Source organism: Antechinus flavipes, chromosome 2 (assembly GCF_016432865.1).
Source record: "Antechinus flavipes isolate AdamAnt ecotype Samford, QLD, Australia chromosome 2, AdamAnt_v2, whole genome shotgun sequence".
NCBI lineage: Eukaryota > Metazoa > Chordata > Mammalia > Dasyuromorphia > Dasyuridae > Antechinus > Antechinus flavipes.
Genome location: NC_067399.1, coordinates 489,844,793 through 489,864,714, shown reverse-complemented (window position 1 = coordinate 489,864,714; position 19,922 = coordinate 489,844,793). Strand labels below are relative to the sequence as shown.

At 32.5% G+C, this 19,922-nt stretch overlaps 1 protein-coding gene across 3 annotated transcripts in view; it reads left to right on the top strand.

Moving 5' to 3' along the window:
* RPGRIP1L (RPGRIP1 like) overlaps window positions 1-19,922 on the top strand; it is a 123,609-nt gene that overhangs the window by 34,361 nt on the left and 69,326 nt on the right. For all 3 annotated transcript variants that reach the window (XM_051979855.1, XM_051979856.1, XM_051979854.1), the window contains 4 exons: window positions 148-287; window positions 11,423-11,529; window positions 11,725-11,775; window positions 16,257-16,436. In XM_051979855.1, the coding sequence (XP_051835815.1) occupies window positions 148-287; window positions 11,423-11,529; window positions 11,725-11,775; window positions 16,257-16,436 (478 nt within the window). The remainder of the gene's footprint in view (window positions 1-147; window positions 288-11,422; window positions 11,530-11,724; window positions 11,776-16,256; window positions 16,437-19,922) is intronic.

The window sequence follows — 19,922 nt, the reverse complement described above, 5'->3', positions numbered from 1 at the left end:
TTCAACAGCAGCAGACCAGCATATGTTTACTTAATTCCTAAGACATGATGACAGTGGTCTCTGTGCCACTAAAAGGTTTTTTTCTTTAGTATTTTCTGTTGAAATGTATTTCCAAGTGTTCCTCACACATTCTATGTTTTATTGCAGTGCCTTCAGTGTGACCCATGAAGAACAATGGAAGTTAAAGGAACAACAACTTAAACTGCAGATTGCTCAGCTGGAAAGTGCTTTAGAGTCTGATTTAGCAGACAAAAATGAAATTCTTGACAAACTAAAAGCTGAAAGAGGTACATACAAAATAACTTCATTGCTTGCCATTTCAAAGAGTCAATTGTTAGCCCCTTATTGAGACCTCTCTCCTAAGTCTGATTTCACTATTAGCCCTAAATTCCTCTCACAGTGCCCAAGAGAAACATAATTTGGTATCTCAGTTCTTAATGTTTGTACTTTGTTTGATCCTTAGGCTTTTTGCAGTCTTAATTTTTTTTTTAATCATAGCTTTTTATTTACAAGTTATATGCATGGGTGATTTTACAGCATTGATAATTGCCAAAACTTTTGTTCCAATTTTTCCCCTCTTTTCCCCCCACCCCCACTCCCAGATGGCAGGTTGACCAATATATGTTAAATATGTTAAAGTATAAATTAAATACAATATAAGTATACATGTCCAAACAGTTATTTTGCTACAAAAAGAATCAGACTTTGAAATAGTGTATAATTAACCTGTGAAGGAAATCAAAAATGCAGGAGGACAAGAAATAGAAGGATTGGGAATTCTATATAGTGGTTCATAGTCATCTCCCAGAGTTCTTTCGTTGGGTGTAGCTGGTTCAATTCATTACTGCTCTATCGGAACTGATTTGGTTCATCTCATTGTTGAAGAGGGCCACGTCCATCAGAATTGATCATCATATAGTATTGTTGTTGAAGTGTATTATGATCTCCTGGTTCTGCTTATTTCACTCAGCATCAGTTCATGTAAGTCTCCCCAGGCCTTTCTGAAATCATCCTGTTGGTCATTTCTTACAGAACAATAATATTGCATAATATTCATATACCACAATTTATTCAGCGATTCTCCAGTTGATGGGCATCCACTCAGTTTCCAGTTTCTGGCCACTACAAAGAGGGCTGGCACAAACATTCTTGCACGTACAGATCTCTTTCCCTTCTTTAAAATCTCTTCAGGATATAAGCCCAGTAGTAACTGCAGTCTTAATTTTTATTAATTTTTTTTGGTGAAGTATAAATGGGGTTAAGGGATTTGCCCAGGATCACACAACTAGTAAGTGTTGTGTCTAAGATTGGATTTGAACTCAGGTTCTACTGACTCTAATGGCCAGTGGTCTACCACTGTGTCATCTAGTTGCCCTTGCATTCTTAATTATTCACTATGGTTGAATTCTTAGAAGCCAAGAAAAATCAAAAAGACCCTTATAATATACTATTGATCAGATGGTTACATTTCATTAATTATAAATATCTTTCCCTGAAGATTAAATAATTAGATATTGTATTTTATTGTTCCTTGGATAGGAGCTATCTGTTTAATTATATGACTTTTTGGTTTTTTGTTTGATCCTTCAACCCCATTTCTATTTTGTTTGGTGATAACTCTTTTCTCAATCAGTGACTATGGAGCCATTACATTTGGACTCTCAACATCATATTCCCTGTGTGCTGCATGAATAAGGAAAAAATAGTACTAAAGAAAGTTCAGAGGAAGAGAAAAGCTTCACTAAAACAAGATAGTTGAGAGGTATCCATGATCCATGTTTTATTGGTGGCAATACTGTTTTGAGTTTGTTAATAGGTCAGTTCCCTATTATTGTTCTGTAAGAAATGACCAGCAGGATGAATACAGAGAGGACTGGCGAGACTTACATGAACTGATGCTAAGTGAAATGAGCAGAACTAGGAGATCATTATACACTTTGACAACGATATTGTATGAGGACATATTTTGATGGAAGTGGATTTCTTTGACAAAGAGACCTGAGTTTCAATTGATAAATGACGGACAAAAGCAGCTACACCCAAAGAAAGAACACTGGGAAACGAATGTGAACTATCTGCATTTTTGTTTTTCTTCCCAGGTTATTTATACCTTCTGAATCCAATTCTCTCTATGCAACAAGAGAAGTGTTCGGTTCTGCAAACATATATTGTATCTAGGATATACTGCAACATATCCAACATATAAAGGACTGCTTGCCATCTAGGGGAGGAGGTAGAGGGAGGGAGGGAAAAAAAAAATCGGAACAGAAACGAGTGTCAACATAAAGTAATTATTAAATAAAAATTTAAAAAAAATAGGTCAGTTCCCAAAGTATCTGAAAAAGGGGCAGAAAACAGAAGCTTGCGAAAAAATCCTGGTCCTTATTATTTCCAAAAAACTGACCAAAACTATATTAACAACTATCAGCCCATATACTTTATTTTCCCCTCTCTAGAAAATATATATAATCTATACATATAACATGGGTATCCTTGATGAATGTAGGAAGACTTCTACAAATTATATTTTGATATCTTGATAATCACACTATTGATTGAAAAGTGAAGAGAATGTAATATGGCATTTCCTTGATTATTTATTGGCTACAAAAAAGCATCTGATTTGCCAGAATAAAATGCTGCTTTAAAGACTTTCTTCCAATAAGGTACCACAGTAACATACAGGCATGAAAATTATCTTATTGAAGAAGAGCCTTATTTAATGCAGCATCTTACTCTGGCAAATCAAATGCTTTTTTAAAATTGACAACACACTGGGACAGCTAGGTGGCGCAGTAGATAGAGCACCTGCCTTGAAGTCAGGATGACTGAGCTCAAATCTGGTCTCATAAACACTTAACACTTCCCAGCTGTGTGACCCTGGGCAAGTCACTTAACACCAACTGCCTCAGCCAAAAAAAAATTGGTAACACATAAAACAGGGAAATGTGTATTTGCTAAAAATGACAGTCAGTATCATGAAGGATATCTAGCAAAGATGTCAAGAGAACATAAGAGCCTCAAGATGTACCTGTTTACATGGCATTATACTGATTACATCAAACCCTGAAACAATATATAGACTCCCAAATGAGATCTATAATCATCAGAAGACAAGAGCTGACTAGCCGTACTTAAAAACCAAATGGATGACGAATGCTTATGGTCTGGATTACCATATTGGATAACCCCTAAAACTGGTATAACATTATATGGTAAGGACTTATAGACATAGATAGAAACGAACAATGAACTGAACCCAGATTTGAACAGCTACCAGAGAGTGAGTTGCATTGCTATTGGCAACTTACATTCCTTTTAATGACTTCAAGCTTCTTTATTAGACAAAAGTCCATTTGTTCTTCTTTAAAGTATTTACTCTTCGGGGCAGGAAGGTGGGGCAGTGGATGGAGCACCAGCCATGAAGTCAGGAGGACCTGAGTTCAAATCAGTTCTCAGACACTTAATATTTCCTGGCTGTGTGACCCTGAGCAAGTCACTTAACCCCAATTTCCTTATCCAAAAAAAAAATAATAATAATAAAAAGTATTTACTCTTCCCAATTCACAAAGACCTAACTTGAGGTCTGAACATTAAAATGACTACATCATCACTGAGGCTTTTCCAAAAAAATGGAGAGGAAATAAGTGGCTTGTTTTCAATATTGCATTTATTGGATGATCTTCTTGATATATCAGTACTTTGAAAATGCAGGTGCCCCTCCTGAATAGTTGAAATTGAATTATATGAAACTATTTCAAGATGTTATTTATGTGACAATTTGAAAAGTGCTTTTATCATTTTTTCCTGCAACATATTTTATATTTAGATTAACATCATCATAATATTTGTTCATTAATGATAATGACTATATGGTAAACATTATTTCTGGTTCATACGCAGCCAGAAATAGTTTCTCCATAGACAAAGTTCAATGAATCCTTGTTAACTTGATATAATGAAATAGAAACATTTTCTACCTTTTTTACTTTTTATTCTGTAGATATAAGCAACCTCATTTTGGAAACTAAAGAAATTAAAATCACCTTTTGCCCTTCCCCATTAACTTTCTCTGAAGCCATGTCATGATTAAAATCTAGCTCTCAAAATAAGTAGAAGAAACAAAACTTTGTCTTATGGAGTTCTGATAAAAATAGTTTATTCAACTTTTACAATCTTTATTACTTACTCAGTTGTAGACTAATTATAAAGTGCCTTGTTGTCCTTAATATCTAAGTGTTACAAATGCTAAATAATTTAAACTTGTCTGTTCCTTTTTCATTTTTATTTTTCTGTCTTTATCTTTCATGAAAACAGTGAGCACAGTATAGAAGATAAAATGCTAAACTTGGAGTCAGAAAGATCTGGTTTAAAATTCTAACTGCTGTGTGATCTTTAGCAAGTTTCTTACCTTCTCTGAATCTCAGTTTATTTATACAATGAGAAGTGGAATAAAATGACTTCTAACATCTTTTCCACTTCTAAAGTTCCAATTCTTTGCTCATTGAATAATTATATGAAAATATTATCATTGTGATACAACTTAAATTTACAGCTCTGAGAATGTACCTTCTTGTTTATTACAAGGAAAATATTAACAAAAACACTCTTTTTACTATGATCGTTTATTTGAAAAAGTACTAAGGAACTTCAAATTAATTCCACATTCTGTTCACTTTGTTCATATTTATATAGTAGTGTTTAAATATTTTACCAGCATGACTCTTTAAGATTTATAAAATGCTTTCTTTCTAGAGATAGATAGTATATGCATTGTTATCCTCATTTTTCTGACAAAGAAATTGTTAATCAGACACATTAAGTTATTAAACTAGGGCCAGTGAGGTAGAAAGTATCCTAGATCTTATAACTGCAAGTCCAGTGTTCTTTCTACTATACATATTGCTTCAACCCTTTCATATTTAAAAAATTCTTGTTTATATTAAAGGTTTTGAAATCGTTTGATTTTTTTTTTTTTACTTTGAAGTTCCATCACACATATACCTCTTCATGTAGCAAGTGTTCTTTGCCAGAAGATGTTTCCTCATCTTTTTATTGTCATTCCTATAACTAGCAAATTATTTTTAGAGAGTACTCACCTCTTTATTCAAGGTACAAATTAGTTTCAGATTGTGTGAATATGGCAGAGAACGGATATGTAAATGCAGTGTGCATTTGGCTAATGCTTAAATTAACTGCATGTGTTTAAAGGTCTGCTTTTGAAAGTCCTTTCTATCTTTAGCTAAAATGCATAATTCAGCATAATGCATATGGCTATATTGATCACAGCTGACGATATTAGCACAAAGGAACTTTGAAAATTGTTTAGTTGGATTGTTCTCTTTACTCTAGTTATTAATGGTATTGCTGAAAGAACCTAATTTTTAGAATGAAATGTTATCTCTTTGAATAAGATACTATTTTGCTTCACCTGCCTTTTTTCAAATCATAAAGGAAAGAAGTTATTTTCATTTTGCAGTGTGATCCAACATACTGCAGATCAACACATTTATTTTTCTCCTTTTTAGATAAGAGCACAGGACCTATGTTTTAACAACAAACATGAGATAGAAAAAGATTTTATAAATACATAAATATAAAATTCAAAGGGGAAATGATTCAGAAATACATTTTAAGAGCTCTTATTTCTTGGTTCCAACACTCCATTAAAGTGAAAGACTAGTGCAGTTGATAAAATTTTAGTGAGGTCTCTGAGGTAGGTGGTTTCTTTCCTTCAGTAATCTGAATATGGAGCATCCATTTACTAATACATATCTGCAGCTCCTCTCCTCCTGAGATTCTCAAAGTGCTTCTTAGGGCCCTGAGAAGGGGAATGTTGACTTACCATCGTCATAGAGCTAACAGGTGGCAAATTCAGAACCTCAAGGCTACTTGTGTGTCTATACTGTCTTTCACTGATAAAATGAAATAGAATTCAAAATTGACTCATTATACTGAATATGTGATCCTGAGCATTCAACAGTATTCCCTAACTATAGAGCTCCATCTTGAATTTTAGTGTTGTTTCATGTATGTAATTGGAATTATTTTTATTCTTCTTTTGGTTCTGCTTTCTTCCACTTCAATTCATATAAGTCTTATGTATTTCTCTAAATTATTAATATTAATCATTTATTGTAACAATAAATTCTATTATATTTGTATAATCTTCAGCTATAGATGCTCACTTTGTTTCACTAGCCCAAAGAGAGTAGTTAGGAATTATTTTATTAAATATAGGATTTTTCTTTTAATAACTAATTTGTTTAGGTTGCATGTCTAGGAATGGCTGCATTACCACATCTTTTCCAACATTATTGCCATCTCTTTGCCAATTTGATGAGTATAAGATAAAAATTTTTGTCTTAATTTTCATTTCTTTTATAATGAATGATTTAGTATTTCCTTTAGCCTTATCTTTCAGACAGACAGATTGTCACCAGCAGATCTCTTGAAGAGTATGATGTGTCTAGTATAATATGATTTGGTTCCCAGCATCTTAAGTTCTATATCTTTTTTTTTTACCATCTATTTCCCTATGATCAAAAGATCATAGCTTTCATGCTAGATGGGACATTAAAAGTCATTTGGTCTCTAATTCTCCAGATAAGAAAATTGAACTAAGGTTAGTTGCCTATGGTCATATAAAGGGTAAGTGGCAAAGCTAAGATGTGAACTTAAATTTCCAAACTCTAAATCCAGGGCTTATTTCATAGCAGTATTTGTTAGATCTACATTCATAGCTTTTCAGAGATGGAGGACCAATATTAATCATTTACAAGGACAAAGGAAGTTAGCTTCAACTTTTATTGAATAATGGCATCTAGTCATTAATTCTTTATATTTTATATCAAAAAATAAAATATTAAATTTTCTTTGTCTAAGCAAGGACGATCTCCATATAATTTTTTGAATTTTATTTTTATTAGCATATTTTGTTTTAAAATCACATTCATTCTTAAATATGTCTCTTTTCTTTCTCTTCCCAGCAAATCTTTCTTATAATAAATAAAAATGAAAGAAAAAAATTAACCAAAACATGGAAGGTATCTTAACAATATATGCAATATTCCAAATCCATAGCCTTCCCTATCTCTCACCACTACCAACCACCTTTGCCATGAAATAAGGGAGATGCATTTTCTCATCTCTCCATGGTTAATGTTGATCATTATAATTAGTGTTCTGGTTTGTTGTAATTGTTTTTCCTATTTATTCTGTTATGGTGATATATATTGTTTATCATATGGTCCTTATTCTATACTTCACTCTGCATCTGTTCATATAAATCTTCCCATAATTTTCTGAATTTTTCATAGTCACTTGGATCTTATAGAAAAGCCATATTCAATTGCATTTAATATCATAATTTGTTTAGTTATTCCTTAAATGAATAGGTATTTGTTTGATAGAATGTAAATTCCTTGAGAATAGGAATTTTTTTTTTAATTTCCTGCACCTAGCACAATACTTAGGTCCTAGTAGATGCTTAACATATAATAATAATGGCTAATACTTACATAGTGCTTAAAAGTTTGAAATACTCATAAATTGTCTCCTTTGATCTGCTTGTTGGTTGATTGATTTATTTCCAAATAAATCTCTGCTAATCTTTCCCCCAAGAGTTTATCTTGTGAATATGTGAATATCTTGTGAATATATATTGGACCAGTTGTCTTTGATCCTCTTGATTATATTTTTTCTGATTCATTAATCAGTTAATTAAATATTAATTAAGCAACTACTATGTGCCAGGCCCTATGGACACAGATAGAAATGAAATAGTCTTTTCCCTCAGGGAAAATATTCTGTCAGGGGAAGCAACACATACATATAATAAAGTATATTCAGAATCTATTCAAGACAAATAAAAGATAATTTTTGGAAGGGAAGAAAGGCATTAGAAACTTAGGAGATCAGGAAAGGCTTCATGTAGAGAATATTGCTTAAATTGAGAAAACAAGGAAAGAAGTCTTTACTTACTGGTCCCTTTCTGAGGATAAGTCTCTTTGTACTTAGCTAGGTTGATATAGTAGATATAGCCTGTTGTCAGGTAGAATTATATTTGAAACTTTTTTTCATCTTGAGAGAAATTTCCAGATCTTGTATTTTGCTTGTTTCCTTCAAGAGCCCAGAGTCAGCTGTGTGTCAGAGACACAAGAGTAAAGCTTTTATGGAATTTAATCAAATAGAAATTTTCATTAAAGTCATACCAATCAGTACTAACATTCCCTATGCTTCTTAATGTGTTGAATTTTTAAAATACTGGCTTGACATCAGAACCAAAAATGTTATAAGAAATTAAAATAGAAGTCATCAAAATTTTCTAGACACACATTTATGTAAAAATAATCTAAGTAAATATTTTGTTGTATTTTAATAATAATTAAGATATAATTAATATAAATTAAATATAATAGAAACTAAGTGGCTGTTGGGCAATATGATGCACATCTATAATCCCTGCTACTGGGGAAGCTAGAGATGGTAGATTGGTTGAACTCTGCAATTCTGAGAGAATTCCATAAGGCTAACACAGATTAAGTTGTTAAATTGTTCTAGTTGTGTATGACTCTTTGTGATCCCCATTTGGGATTTTCTTGAAAAAGATACCAAAGCGGGTGGCTAGGTGATGCAGTGGATAGAGCATCAGCCCTGAAGTCAGGAGGATCTGAGTTCAGATTTGGCCTCAGATACTTAACACATCCTAGCTATGTGACCCTGGGCAAGTCACTTAACCCTAAATGTCTCAGGAAAAAAAAAAAGATACCAGAGGGGTTTACCATTTCCTTCTCCAGCCCATTTGTCCAAAGTGGAACTAATTGAAACAGCTTTAAGCAACTTGCTCAGAATAGGTGTCTGAGGTCAGATTTGAACCAAGAAGATCAGACTTCCTAAGTCTCAGCCCAGTACACTATCTTCTGTCACCTCATTGGCCAGGCAGATCAGGTGTCCATGCTAAATAGATCCAAAATAAAACAAAAAAATTAAAAAATTAAAAAGTTGTTGAAGCACTTTAAATTAGATAGGCCACCAAAGATTAATATAATCACCAAGATGAAATCTTCCTAAATAGAAATGGCATTAAGAACTAGGTTAATTTTTTTTAATGTTTCATATAGTTTTCCAATTACATGTAATAACAATTTTAGCATTCATAACATTTAACATGACATTTTTTTAAATTTTGAGTTCCAAATTCTCTGCCTTCGCATCTTCTCCTCTCATTGAGAAGTAAGCAATCTGATGTGAATTAAACACAAATCAAAAATGCAGGCAGGCAAAAATATAGGGATTGGGAATTCAATGTAATGGTTCTTAGTCATCTCCCAGAGTTCTTTCGCTGGGCGTAGCTGGTTCAGTTCATTACTACTCCATTGGATCTGATTTGGTTCATCTCATTGCTGAAGATGGCCACGTCCATCAGAATTGTTAATCACATAGTATTGTTGTTGAAATATATAATGATCTCCTGGCCCTGCTTGTTTCACTCAGCATCAGTTCGTCTACAACTATTTCTTAATCAATTCCAGATTGTTTTTCTGATTACTACTTTGTAATACAATTTGAGATTTGATATAGTTAGGCAGCTTTCTTTCACATGATTTTTTCATTGATTCCCTTGATATTCTTGATTGTTGGTTCTTCCAGATGAATTTTGTTATCATTTTTCCTAGCTTCATAAAATAATTTTTGGTTGTTTGATATGTCACTGAATAAGTAAATTAATTTGGAAATATTTTTTATTATATATGTCCAGCCTATCCATTATCAATAAATATTTTCCAATTGTTTGGATCTGACATTATGTAAAATTGTAATTGTGTTCATATAATTCTGGTTTTGTCCTGGTAATAATTACCAAGAATTTTGTTGTCTATCATTATCTTAATTAGAAGTTCTCTTTCTATCCCTTGTTGCTGGTCTTTGTTGGCAATATATAGAAATGATGATGATTTATTTGAATTTATTTTATATTCTGCAACTTTTGTTTTTTATTGATTATCTAGGTATTCCATCATATTATCTGCAAAGAGTGATAGTTTTGTTTTCTCACTGCTTATTCTCATTCCTTTAGTTTCTTTTTCTTCTCATTGCTATCGCTAGCATTTCTAGTACAGTAGTATTTAATATTGATGATGATGATAATGGGCATTCTTGCTTCACCCCTCATCTTATTGGAAAAGCTTCTAGCTTATCATAAGAATAATGGTTTGTTAATGGTTTTAAATAAATACTACTTGTCATTTTAAAGAAAGCATCATTTATTCTTATGCTTTCTAATTTTTTTAAAATAGGAATATTTTTATAAATATTTGTCTGTTTCACTTAGATATAGATAAAAATTAGCATATAACTGCTTTAATTTCATCTTCATTGGAGATGAATTCACCTTTTTTCATTATTGATACTGGTAGTTTGGATTCCTTTCTTATAATCAAATGAATCAATGGTTGTGGTTTTTTTCTTAAGTTTTATTAGCTCAGTGATTCACTTATTTTCAAACTTAATTTGTAAAATATTATAGAAAAACAAATAACTGGTCTTGCTTTAGATATTAGTTAAGAAATTCAAGATTCAAGCCCTTTAATATCCTATTGGCGGTATTTGTTTATAAGGCTGTTACATTCTTCTTACCTATAAATACATGTTTTTGGTCATTGGGGTAGGTTGGCAAATCAATCTGGATATACCATTTGACCTATTACTGTTACTGAAAAAACAATCTTAGGCATGTGCTCTACCTTAAAAACTTTGTATATATTGACAGTACATTATTCTAATGTATTGAGAATGTTAATCAATTATTATTCTTAGAGATTTCTTACTATACGTTGAATTACAATCTAAGATCAAAAGACAAAGTACCATATTTTAAACTCCAAATAATGACTTTATTATATAAATTAAGAAGTTAGAGAAAAATTAAAAGTTAAGAAACTAAGTAGAAAATTTCTTTTAAAAAAATACTTTGTTTCATGCCTTTCAGGAGCCGCAATAAGTAAGTAAAACTTAGATTTAGTGAAATGTTTGTTTATTTAAAAATAAATTTAAAATAACTTTGAAGTATCAGAAGTTTTGATTTCTATATATGTGTGAACTTGTGTTTGTGTATATACATACATCACGTGTATTTATACATATGTGCACACACATATATTTGTCTAATATGATATGAATTCTTGTTGAAAGTGTTTCTAAACAAGAGAGTAATACTTTTAGTTTATAATATGGTGTTTGTTCATATTCCTTTTGTGCCTGTCTAGTTTTAATGTTATCTCAATTATGTTGTTACCTTCGTTTCCATGGCTAAAAGAGTATTAGCTAGAACTTGATCAAAGGTTGGAAAATTCATTTGAAATAATTTCTCGGACTCAACTTTATGTTTTAGCTTTTTTATTATGTCTTTTTTATCTTCAAGACCAAACAGAAAAACTTACTCAAGAGAATAAAGAGCTTCACTTGTGCTGTCTGGAACATAAGCAACAGCTTGATGAGCTTAAAAACCGCATGAAGTTTTTCAGCAAGGTGAATTTTTATTGCTTTAAAATAAAAGATCATTATATTTTACAGATAAAGTGCTATAATGAAAAGATATTATTTAGTTTATGAATTTATGGTATCAGGAAGCCATCATTTTGTGAGGATGCCTTCTCGTATTTGGAATGTATGTCTATCATTCATTATCATCTCATAATGTTCTTTTCTTTAAATGTGTTGCAGGAATGCGAAATTGATGTGACTGAATTCAATGAAGCCCTCATGCTTATAAAGGTAACTTTCTAAATTGAATTATAGTTTTCATGCTATCTATCTCTCTGTTTTAGGTTGGCTCTTTCCCTTATCTTTATTCATAGTAGGCTGGACATTAAGCTTTTATCATCTGCAAAATATGTTGCATTTTCACTTCTATTAAAATTGAGAAAGTTCAGAAATGATACTAATTTAATTTTGTACATATTTTATAATATCAAAATTCATTAACACCTGAGACTTAGAACCCTTGACATAATTTATAGTAAATCTTTTGCTTTCACAATACTCACTGTAATATTTGAAAATTCTTTTTATTGATAATTTTTGTTCTGGAAAAACTAGAAAGTTGTCCCTTATTTCAAAGAATAAAAAAAGAACCAAAGTAATTTGACAAAACTCAACCACCCATTAAAAAAAAAAAAATCTGAAATTATACTTAAGTGTTCCGGTTCCCCATTTCTGCAAGCTAGATAAGGAAATACTTTCTCTTTTTAAATATATCTCTTCCTTAAACCAAACTTAGTCATTCGAATAAAACCATTTATTTTAAATTGTTGTTGTTGTTCTTTCCATTTACTTTGTTGTCATAAACTTTGTTTTCCCGGTTCTGTTTTTCCTGTTTATTTCTTATAAATCTATCAATACTTACTATTTCTTATGGCACAATAGTATTCTATTAGTTATATACCACAATTTTTCTTTAGCTTTTCTCCAATTGATGGACATCTACTTTGAATCCTATTCTTTGCTACTAAAAAAAAAAAAAGTACTGCTATTAATACTTCGGTGAATATAACATCATTGACATTCTTAGCGTGTATGCCTATTGCTGAGTCAAAGTTGGCAAATTTTAAAAGAAATTTATTGGTTCACAATGTTAACTTAAATAAGATATTGGATAAAGGATATTATAAATGTCTTCCAAATCTAAGTTACTTGATTGTTTGTGAAAGAACCTAAGAAAAACATATTCATTTCAGATCATTTTAAGTATTATATTGAAAATATGAATCAGATAAAAAAATTAAAATAAATGTTTAAATTTAATTTTCTGATATGGAAAGAAATACAGTATTGCTGCCTTTGTTATAACAATTTAAAATACCTATTTTTTGTATTTTTAATATGATTGCTGTAACCTTTATGGAAAAAAGAAAATATTACTTATTCAGTCTTTATCTAATTTCCATGTTGAAACTATTTAGTATGTTTAGCTTCTATAGAATTTCAACGTGAACTCATTTGATATTTAAAAATCATTTTCTAATAAGAATCAATATCAAATTGACACCTGAGGCCCTAGTATCACTACTTATTGAGAATGTTTTACAGCCTGTTGTCATGGCTAGCAAACTCTCTCTTCATTTCCAAATCTCCATTATTCACAGTTGAAACCTACTTAGGTGAAGATTGTTCTTCATCTTATATGACTTCTTCTTCTGCTTTCTTTTTCCACTATGCTTTCTAGAATTTCTGTTCACCAACTACTGTTTTTATGAGCCCTCTTATATTCATAAACCTTCCATATTCTTGAAGTCCCTTCCCCCTCCCTCCGCCCATCCCCCCACAGTCTGGTTGGTTCCAACTTCTCTGATGTACCTTTTTGGGTTTGAAACATAAAAGATACTAGCTTTGTGAAGTTGGTGGCACTCAGACTTTGGGAAATGCCTGAGAGCATGCAAGTTACCATTTCCTGAAGTCATACTGATTGAATGTGTGTCTACAGATGAATATAAGGAAGGGATGAGTAAAAAAAACAAAAAAACTTAGAACTGTGTCCTTGCTCCTGTCATTGCCATATTTGGACAAAATTAACCTTTTGTTCAATCACTCCCAAGTATCCCTTTTCTTCCCAACATTGAACCTGAACTAAGAGGGCATTGGATTAGAACTAGCCCCAAAATGGTCTTCATTTCTACCATAAAAATATCTGCTCTTATATTTGAAAAGTTTATTGTACATTTAAATGGCCATAAAATACCTTAACTTTTCTGTTCCTCAACTCTTATAACTTATACCTTTATTCTAACTCAGTTTCATTATAAGGCTAGTCATACTCTTGATCTTATTGCCCATAATTGTTCCATTTCCATGATGAAATTTCTGCATCTGATCATAACTTCCTCTCCTTCCATCTCTCCTTGTGCCTTTCCCTTCCTTAACCTATTCTTTGTCTCCACTGCAGCATCTAATCCTCTGTTTTCCCAGTCTTAACCCCATTTCTGTTGGGGTTGAAATGTGAGTAGATGGTGAAATTAACCCTTCTTGATGAGACCAGTTCTTCTCCTTCTATCCCATTCTCTCCCATTTCCTCAAGGAGCTTGCCCCTTTAAGCATCACCCTTTCTCTGCCCTTCATTTTTTCTTCACCTACTGATTCCTTCCATGCTGACTACAAATATGCTCAAATTCCCACCATTCTTTAAAAAAAAAAAAAAAACTTCATTTGACCCTAACTCCCCATCCACATTATCACCCTGTTACTTCTCTTTTCACAGCCAGATTTTTAGAAAAAGATATCCACACCAATTGTTTCTGCTTCCTTTTGCTCACATCTTAACACCTTGCAATCTGGCTTTTTAATAGAAAGCCATTTGATTGAAATTGTTTTCTTCAAGGCTATCAATAATGTAATTACAAAATTTAGTGACTTTTGTTTTTAAGTGACTTTTTTTTTAAAAAAAAGTTTTTATCCTTTCTGACTTCTCAGCAAAGTGTTTGGCACTTTTGAAATCCACTTCCTCCTGGATATTTTTTTTCTAGGTTTTCATGAGAGTATTCTTTCCTGGTGCTTGTTCCCTCCTCTAATTATGGTCATCCTTTGTCTTTCCTCTTTTGGGGGGAATATATTCCATGTCTCTTTCCTGGGCCTTCTCTTCTCTTTCTACATTTTCTCTTGTGTTTAGTTATTATCTTGATGCAGTTGACTACTAAACTTGCTTGTTCAGTACCTCTATCCTAAGTGTCAGTCTCATATTACCAAGTACCTGCTGGTCATCTCCACATAGATGTTTCACGGACAACTCAAATTCAACATGTGCCTTCCTTTTTCTGTCAGAGCCACATTTTGAAAGCTTTTCACAACTCTTCTGTTTCTCTCACCCTCTGTATTCAATCAGTTGCAAAAGTTTGTTGAATACCACAATATGACTCTTTGCATTTCTTTCTTTAAATTCATACAGCCACCATTAGTGGTAGCTTAGCTCAGGACATCATTAGTTTTAATCTGTATGGTTGCCATAATCTCCTAATTGGTCTCTCTCCTTGCTTCGATCCTTTCTTCTCCAATATTCCACAAAATTTCCACAAAAAATTCTAATAGTGTCCTATTGCCTTTAGAATCACAAACACTTTTTTGTTAGATCTTTCACAATTACACCTCCTTATGTACTTTACATTCTAACTAAACCAGGATTCTTTCTTTTTCCCATGTTGGATGTTTCAACAACTTCTTCCATGCCATTTTAAAAATTAAATTATATACTTTTCAATTTTAAGAAGTCAATTTAAAAATTCTTTCCCACATCTGTCTTCATGTTGAGAATAAAAGAAAAGCAAAACCTCTGTTACAAACATATATAGTCAGGCAAAACATATTTTCACATTAACCAGGTCCAAAAGATATGTAGATAGAAAGGTGATCATTTTTATAGTATTCTTGTCATTGTATGAATCATTTTGATTCTGTATCAGTTCTGGTTTGGCATCAGTTCATAGAAATTTTTCTGAAACCATCAACTGATGTCTACTCCCCACCTCTATCCCTTCTTGCATGCTTGTACATTCTTCTTTTCATAAACTCCAATTATGAGAAATGGCGCGTTCCATCCTCTTCTTCCTTTCTACACGTGTATTCCTCCTTTTCCCCTGTCTTTTCTTTCTCCTCCTCAGACTTTCAGAACACATGCCTCCCTTTCTCAAGGCTTCTGTTTCTTATTTAATTCTTTCCATACCTTAAGAAGATATTAAAATTCTGAAGGAACATGTGTTTCTTCTTCCTCTACTAGAATGTTATCATGATGTTATCATATAACTCCTCCAGTTCAAAAATTTTCACTTTCTGGGTATCTCTTGACTCTTGATTTTGTGTTTCAGAGTTCTTTCTCAGCTCTAAGTCTTTTCATCAGTAATGTTTGAAAATGCACTCACTCTTCCATTACATAGTAACTCAGTAAAGTTCAGTTCTATAATCCTGAGCAAGTTACTTATCTTTTGTCTATCTCAGTTTCCTTATCTGTAAAATAGAGAAAATAATAACATCTACTTCCCACAGTTATTAGAAAGATCAAATAAGTTAAAACTGTAAGACACTTAGGACATAGTAAGAGCTGTTTCCTTCACTATTTAGAATGAATTCACTTCACTGAATAGAATAGAATGGGCAGAGACTTTCTTGTTTATCTTTGTTTTAGCACTACCTAGCAAAGTTTGTGGTACTTAACAGGTTTATAAGAAGTTATTGTTGAATTGATTTAAGTTTAAAAAATCTTTTCCTTCTAGTCTAGAAAAGAGCAGAAAAATGGACACCTTTCCTTTCTAGAGAAAGTTGATGGTGATATTAATAAGGACCTAGAAAAATCAATTCAAGAACTTCAGGCAACACATGCAGAAACAGTGCAAGAACTGGAAAAGACAAGAAATATGCTAATCATGCAGCATAAAATTAATAAAGATTATCAGGTACAATTATCAGTATTATAAAATGGAGTATTTTCTATACGATGTTATAACAATCATTTTTTTGTTTTTAAAAGCAAATTCCATTTTTCAGGTTTATACTTCTGATTTAGTTAGATATTTAATTTTATCCTCTACTACCACAAATCCCTGGGTGTGGCCTTTTTGTAACTAGGTGATTAGGATATTTAGGAAACAAAACAAGCCTTATACATTCTCCCAATCTAACTAAGATACTAGCCTAATTGCCTAATAGAACATAAAATAACTAAAATTTTCCTTGCATTTAGAATCGTAGGATTATCAATTTGTATCTAGAAAGGACCTTAAAAGTCATGACTTAGAGAAGAGTCCATTCATTTTGCAGATCAAGAAACTAAATTCAATCCAGAAGGATTAAATTATTTGCCCATTATACTTACACAAAAAGAAATACATTCTTCTGGGCCAGAGATTCCTACCTTAAGTTGTACATAACCCTTGGGGATTTGAAAGATTTCACAAGGAATATTTGTTAAATATACTATCCTACAAAAATATTCCAAAAGTATTGTTTGTGGGGGGGGAATTGGCAGATTAGAAGAAGGAAGAAGAGATAGGAATTGTGTGGGGAAAGAAATGTTGTACTGCATGTAAAAGGTTTGAGGAGGCGGAGCCAAGATGGCAGAGCAAAGATAGGGATTCTCTTAGTTTTTCTCCAGATCCCTCCACATACAATTAAATAATGACTCTAAAAAATTGTATTGCATCAGAACCCACAAAAACAATTTTACAGCTGAAGGTGACTTGGAAGATTGGCAGGAGGGATCTGATGCATTGGGGTTGATCTGAAGTACAATCACAGCACAGGCCCCAGAAAACCAGCAAGCAGTGATTTCAGAGCTTTCAGCCCACAGAGCCAAGAACAACTCAGCAAGAAAGGTCTCGAATACTAAGAAGTGAAGGGAGCCCGGCCCAGGATTAGGTTTTGGGAGTTACTGAATCAACAATGGCAGTGCTGTGGTAGGAGCAGCAACTGCAACAGGAAGCATCATCTTCCAAAGATCTCAGCTGGTGGGGAGGAGAGAGGCAGACAGCCGGTCAAAAGGATGTTGCAGGGGCCTTTTTGCTGACACTGGTAGGACTTTGTTGCTTTGCCCATACTGATATCTGGATAGCCGTACTGGCTCACAGTACAGGCCCTAAAATGATCTCTGAAAAGAGTTGCACAAATCTCTTTAAGCTTGGTACGTTATATCCTCCAGCCTGGAAACAGATCCCAAGTAATAGGCTGGGAAAATGAGTAAACAACCGAAGGTTCTTATCCTAGAAAGTTACTATGGTGACAAGAAAGTTCAAAATACACACTTCGAAATGATAACAAAGCTAAAGCTCCTCCTACATCTAAAATCTCCACAAAAAAATAAGAATTGATCCAAAGTCATGGAAGGGTTCAAAAGGAATTTTGAAAATCAAGAGCAATAGAGGAAAAATTAGGAAAAATAAGAATGGGGCAAAGGGAAATACAAAAAGCTTATGATGAAGACTTTCATCATAATGCCTTTAAAAGCAAAATTGCCAAATGGAAAAGGAAATACAAAAGCTCACTGAGGAAAATAACCCCCCAAAAAATTAGAATTGAGCAAATGGAAGGTAATGACTTCCTTTGTAAGAAATCAAGATGCAAAAATTAAAAAGAATTGACCTGAAAAATAGATCCAGGAGAGATGATTTTAAAGAATTGATCTACCTGAAAGCCATGATCAAAATAAATAAACATTAAAAGAGCCTGGATATCAGCTTTTAAGAAATTATTTTTTTAAAAAAACTGTTCTGATATTGTAGAACCAAAGAGTAAAATAGAAATTGAATCACTTCCTGAATTAGAATCAATCACCTCCTGAGTTCCCAAAAGGAAAACTCAGTATTATAGCCAAATTTCAGAACTTTCACTTCAAAGAGAAAATATTGTAAACATCGAGAAATAATTAAAGTTAGAGTAAAACCATAGTCAAACCCAAAATTTAGTAGCTTCTACATTAAAAAGTCAGAGGGCATGAAATATGACATTCTAGAGAGAAATGGAGTTAGGAGTATAACCAAGAATCACTTATTAAGCTAAACTGAGTATAATCCTTTAGGGGGAAAAGTAAACATTCAATAGAACAGAGGACTTTCAGGCATTCATAATGAAAATACCAGAGCTAAATAGAGAAGAATTTTGAAGTAAGTTTCTCTTGAGTGCAGAAGCCCAGGGCAGGGATGCTGCAAGCTGTGTAGGCCTTTGCAAAAAGGTGGTTTGGGGATCCTGGGCAGAGTAGAGAACTGAAAGGAAGCTTGAGGCACCATCTCCACCCCATGATTAGAGGTTCATTCACTATTACCTCTTATTTTTTAAAAAATAAATGAGCAAAGAACCCCACCAATGAAACATATTCGAGGAACAGGGAAGATGGGGATTTCAGAGGAGGACACTTTAATTAAAAAAAAAAAAAAAGCTACCTCAAAGAGTAATGTGAAATGATTCCTTGCCCAGAGAGAATTTATAGAACTTAAAAAAGTATTCAAAATCAAATGAGAGACATTGAGGAAGAAAAAATTTTAAACTATCCAAAAAAAACAAGAAGATTGTGGGAAAAAAGTTAATCAATTAGAAAAGGAGGTACAGAGTCTTATAAGTGAAAATAGTTCTGAAAATTAGAATTGGGCAAGGAGAAGCAGTGAAGCTGTGAGAGACCAAGGAATAATAAAAACAGATTATAAAGAATGTGAAAATAGAACAGAATATGAAACATTTCATAAGAAAAACAAAACATCTGGAGAACAGATCAAAAAAAGAAAATATAAGAATAATTGGATTGCTGGAAAGTTTTGACCAAAAAGAGTAGCTCGACAAAATAATATAGCAAATTTAGAAATCCTAGAGTGATAGAACATGAAGGGAAAGTAGAAATAAAAAAAAAAAAAATCTCTTGATCTCTACCTCAAAGAGATCCTTTGTGGAAAACACACAGAGATATTATTGCTAAATTTTGAAACTCTCAGATCAAAGAGAAAATTTTGCAAGAAACAAGAAAAAAGCAATTTAAACATGCTGGAGCTACAATTAGAATTGTACAAGAGTTAGCAGCAGCTACAATAAAGGACTGGAATTATATCTACAGACAAGCAAAAGAACTAGGATTGTGGCCAAAAATATCATATCCAGCAAAAATACCTATAATTTTCAATGAGGAGAAAAAAACAACAACAGACATTTAATGAACTTGAAGATTTTCAGGACTTTTCTATCAACCAAACCCACACTTAAAAGAAAATTTTACATAAGAGCCAGTATCAAAGAGCAGTTTTAAGGAAGTCAACAAGGATAACTGTTTAAACATGGACAAATTGTTTATATTTTTTTAACATGGAAAATGTTTTATATTTAAGACTGACATCAACAATAGGGGAAGCCCCAAAGAAAGATTGGCAGAGTAAAGGTAAAACTACTAATTGTGTTATACAAAA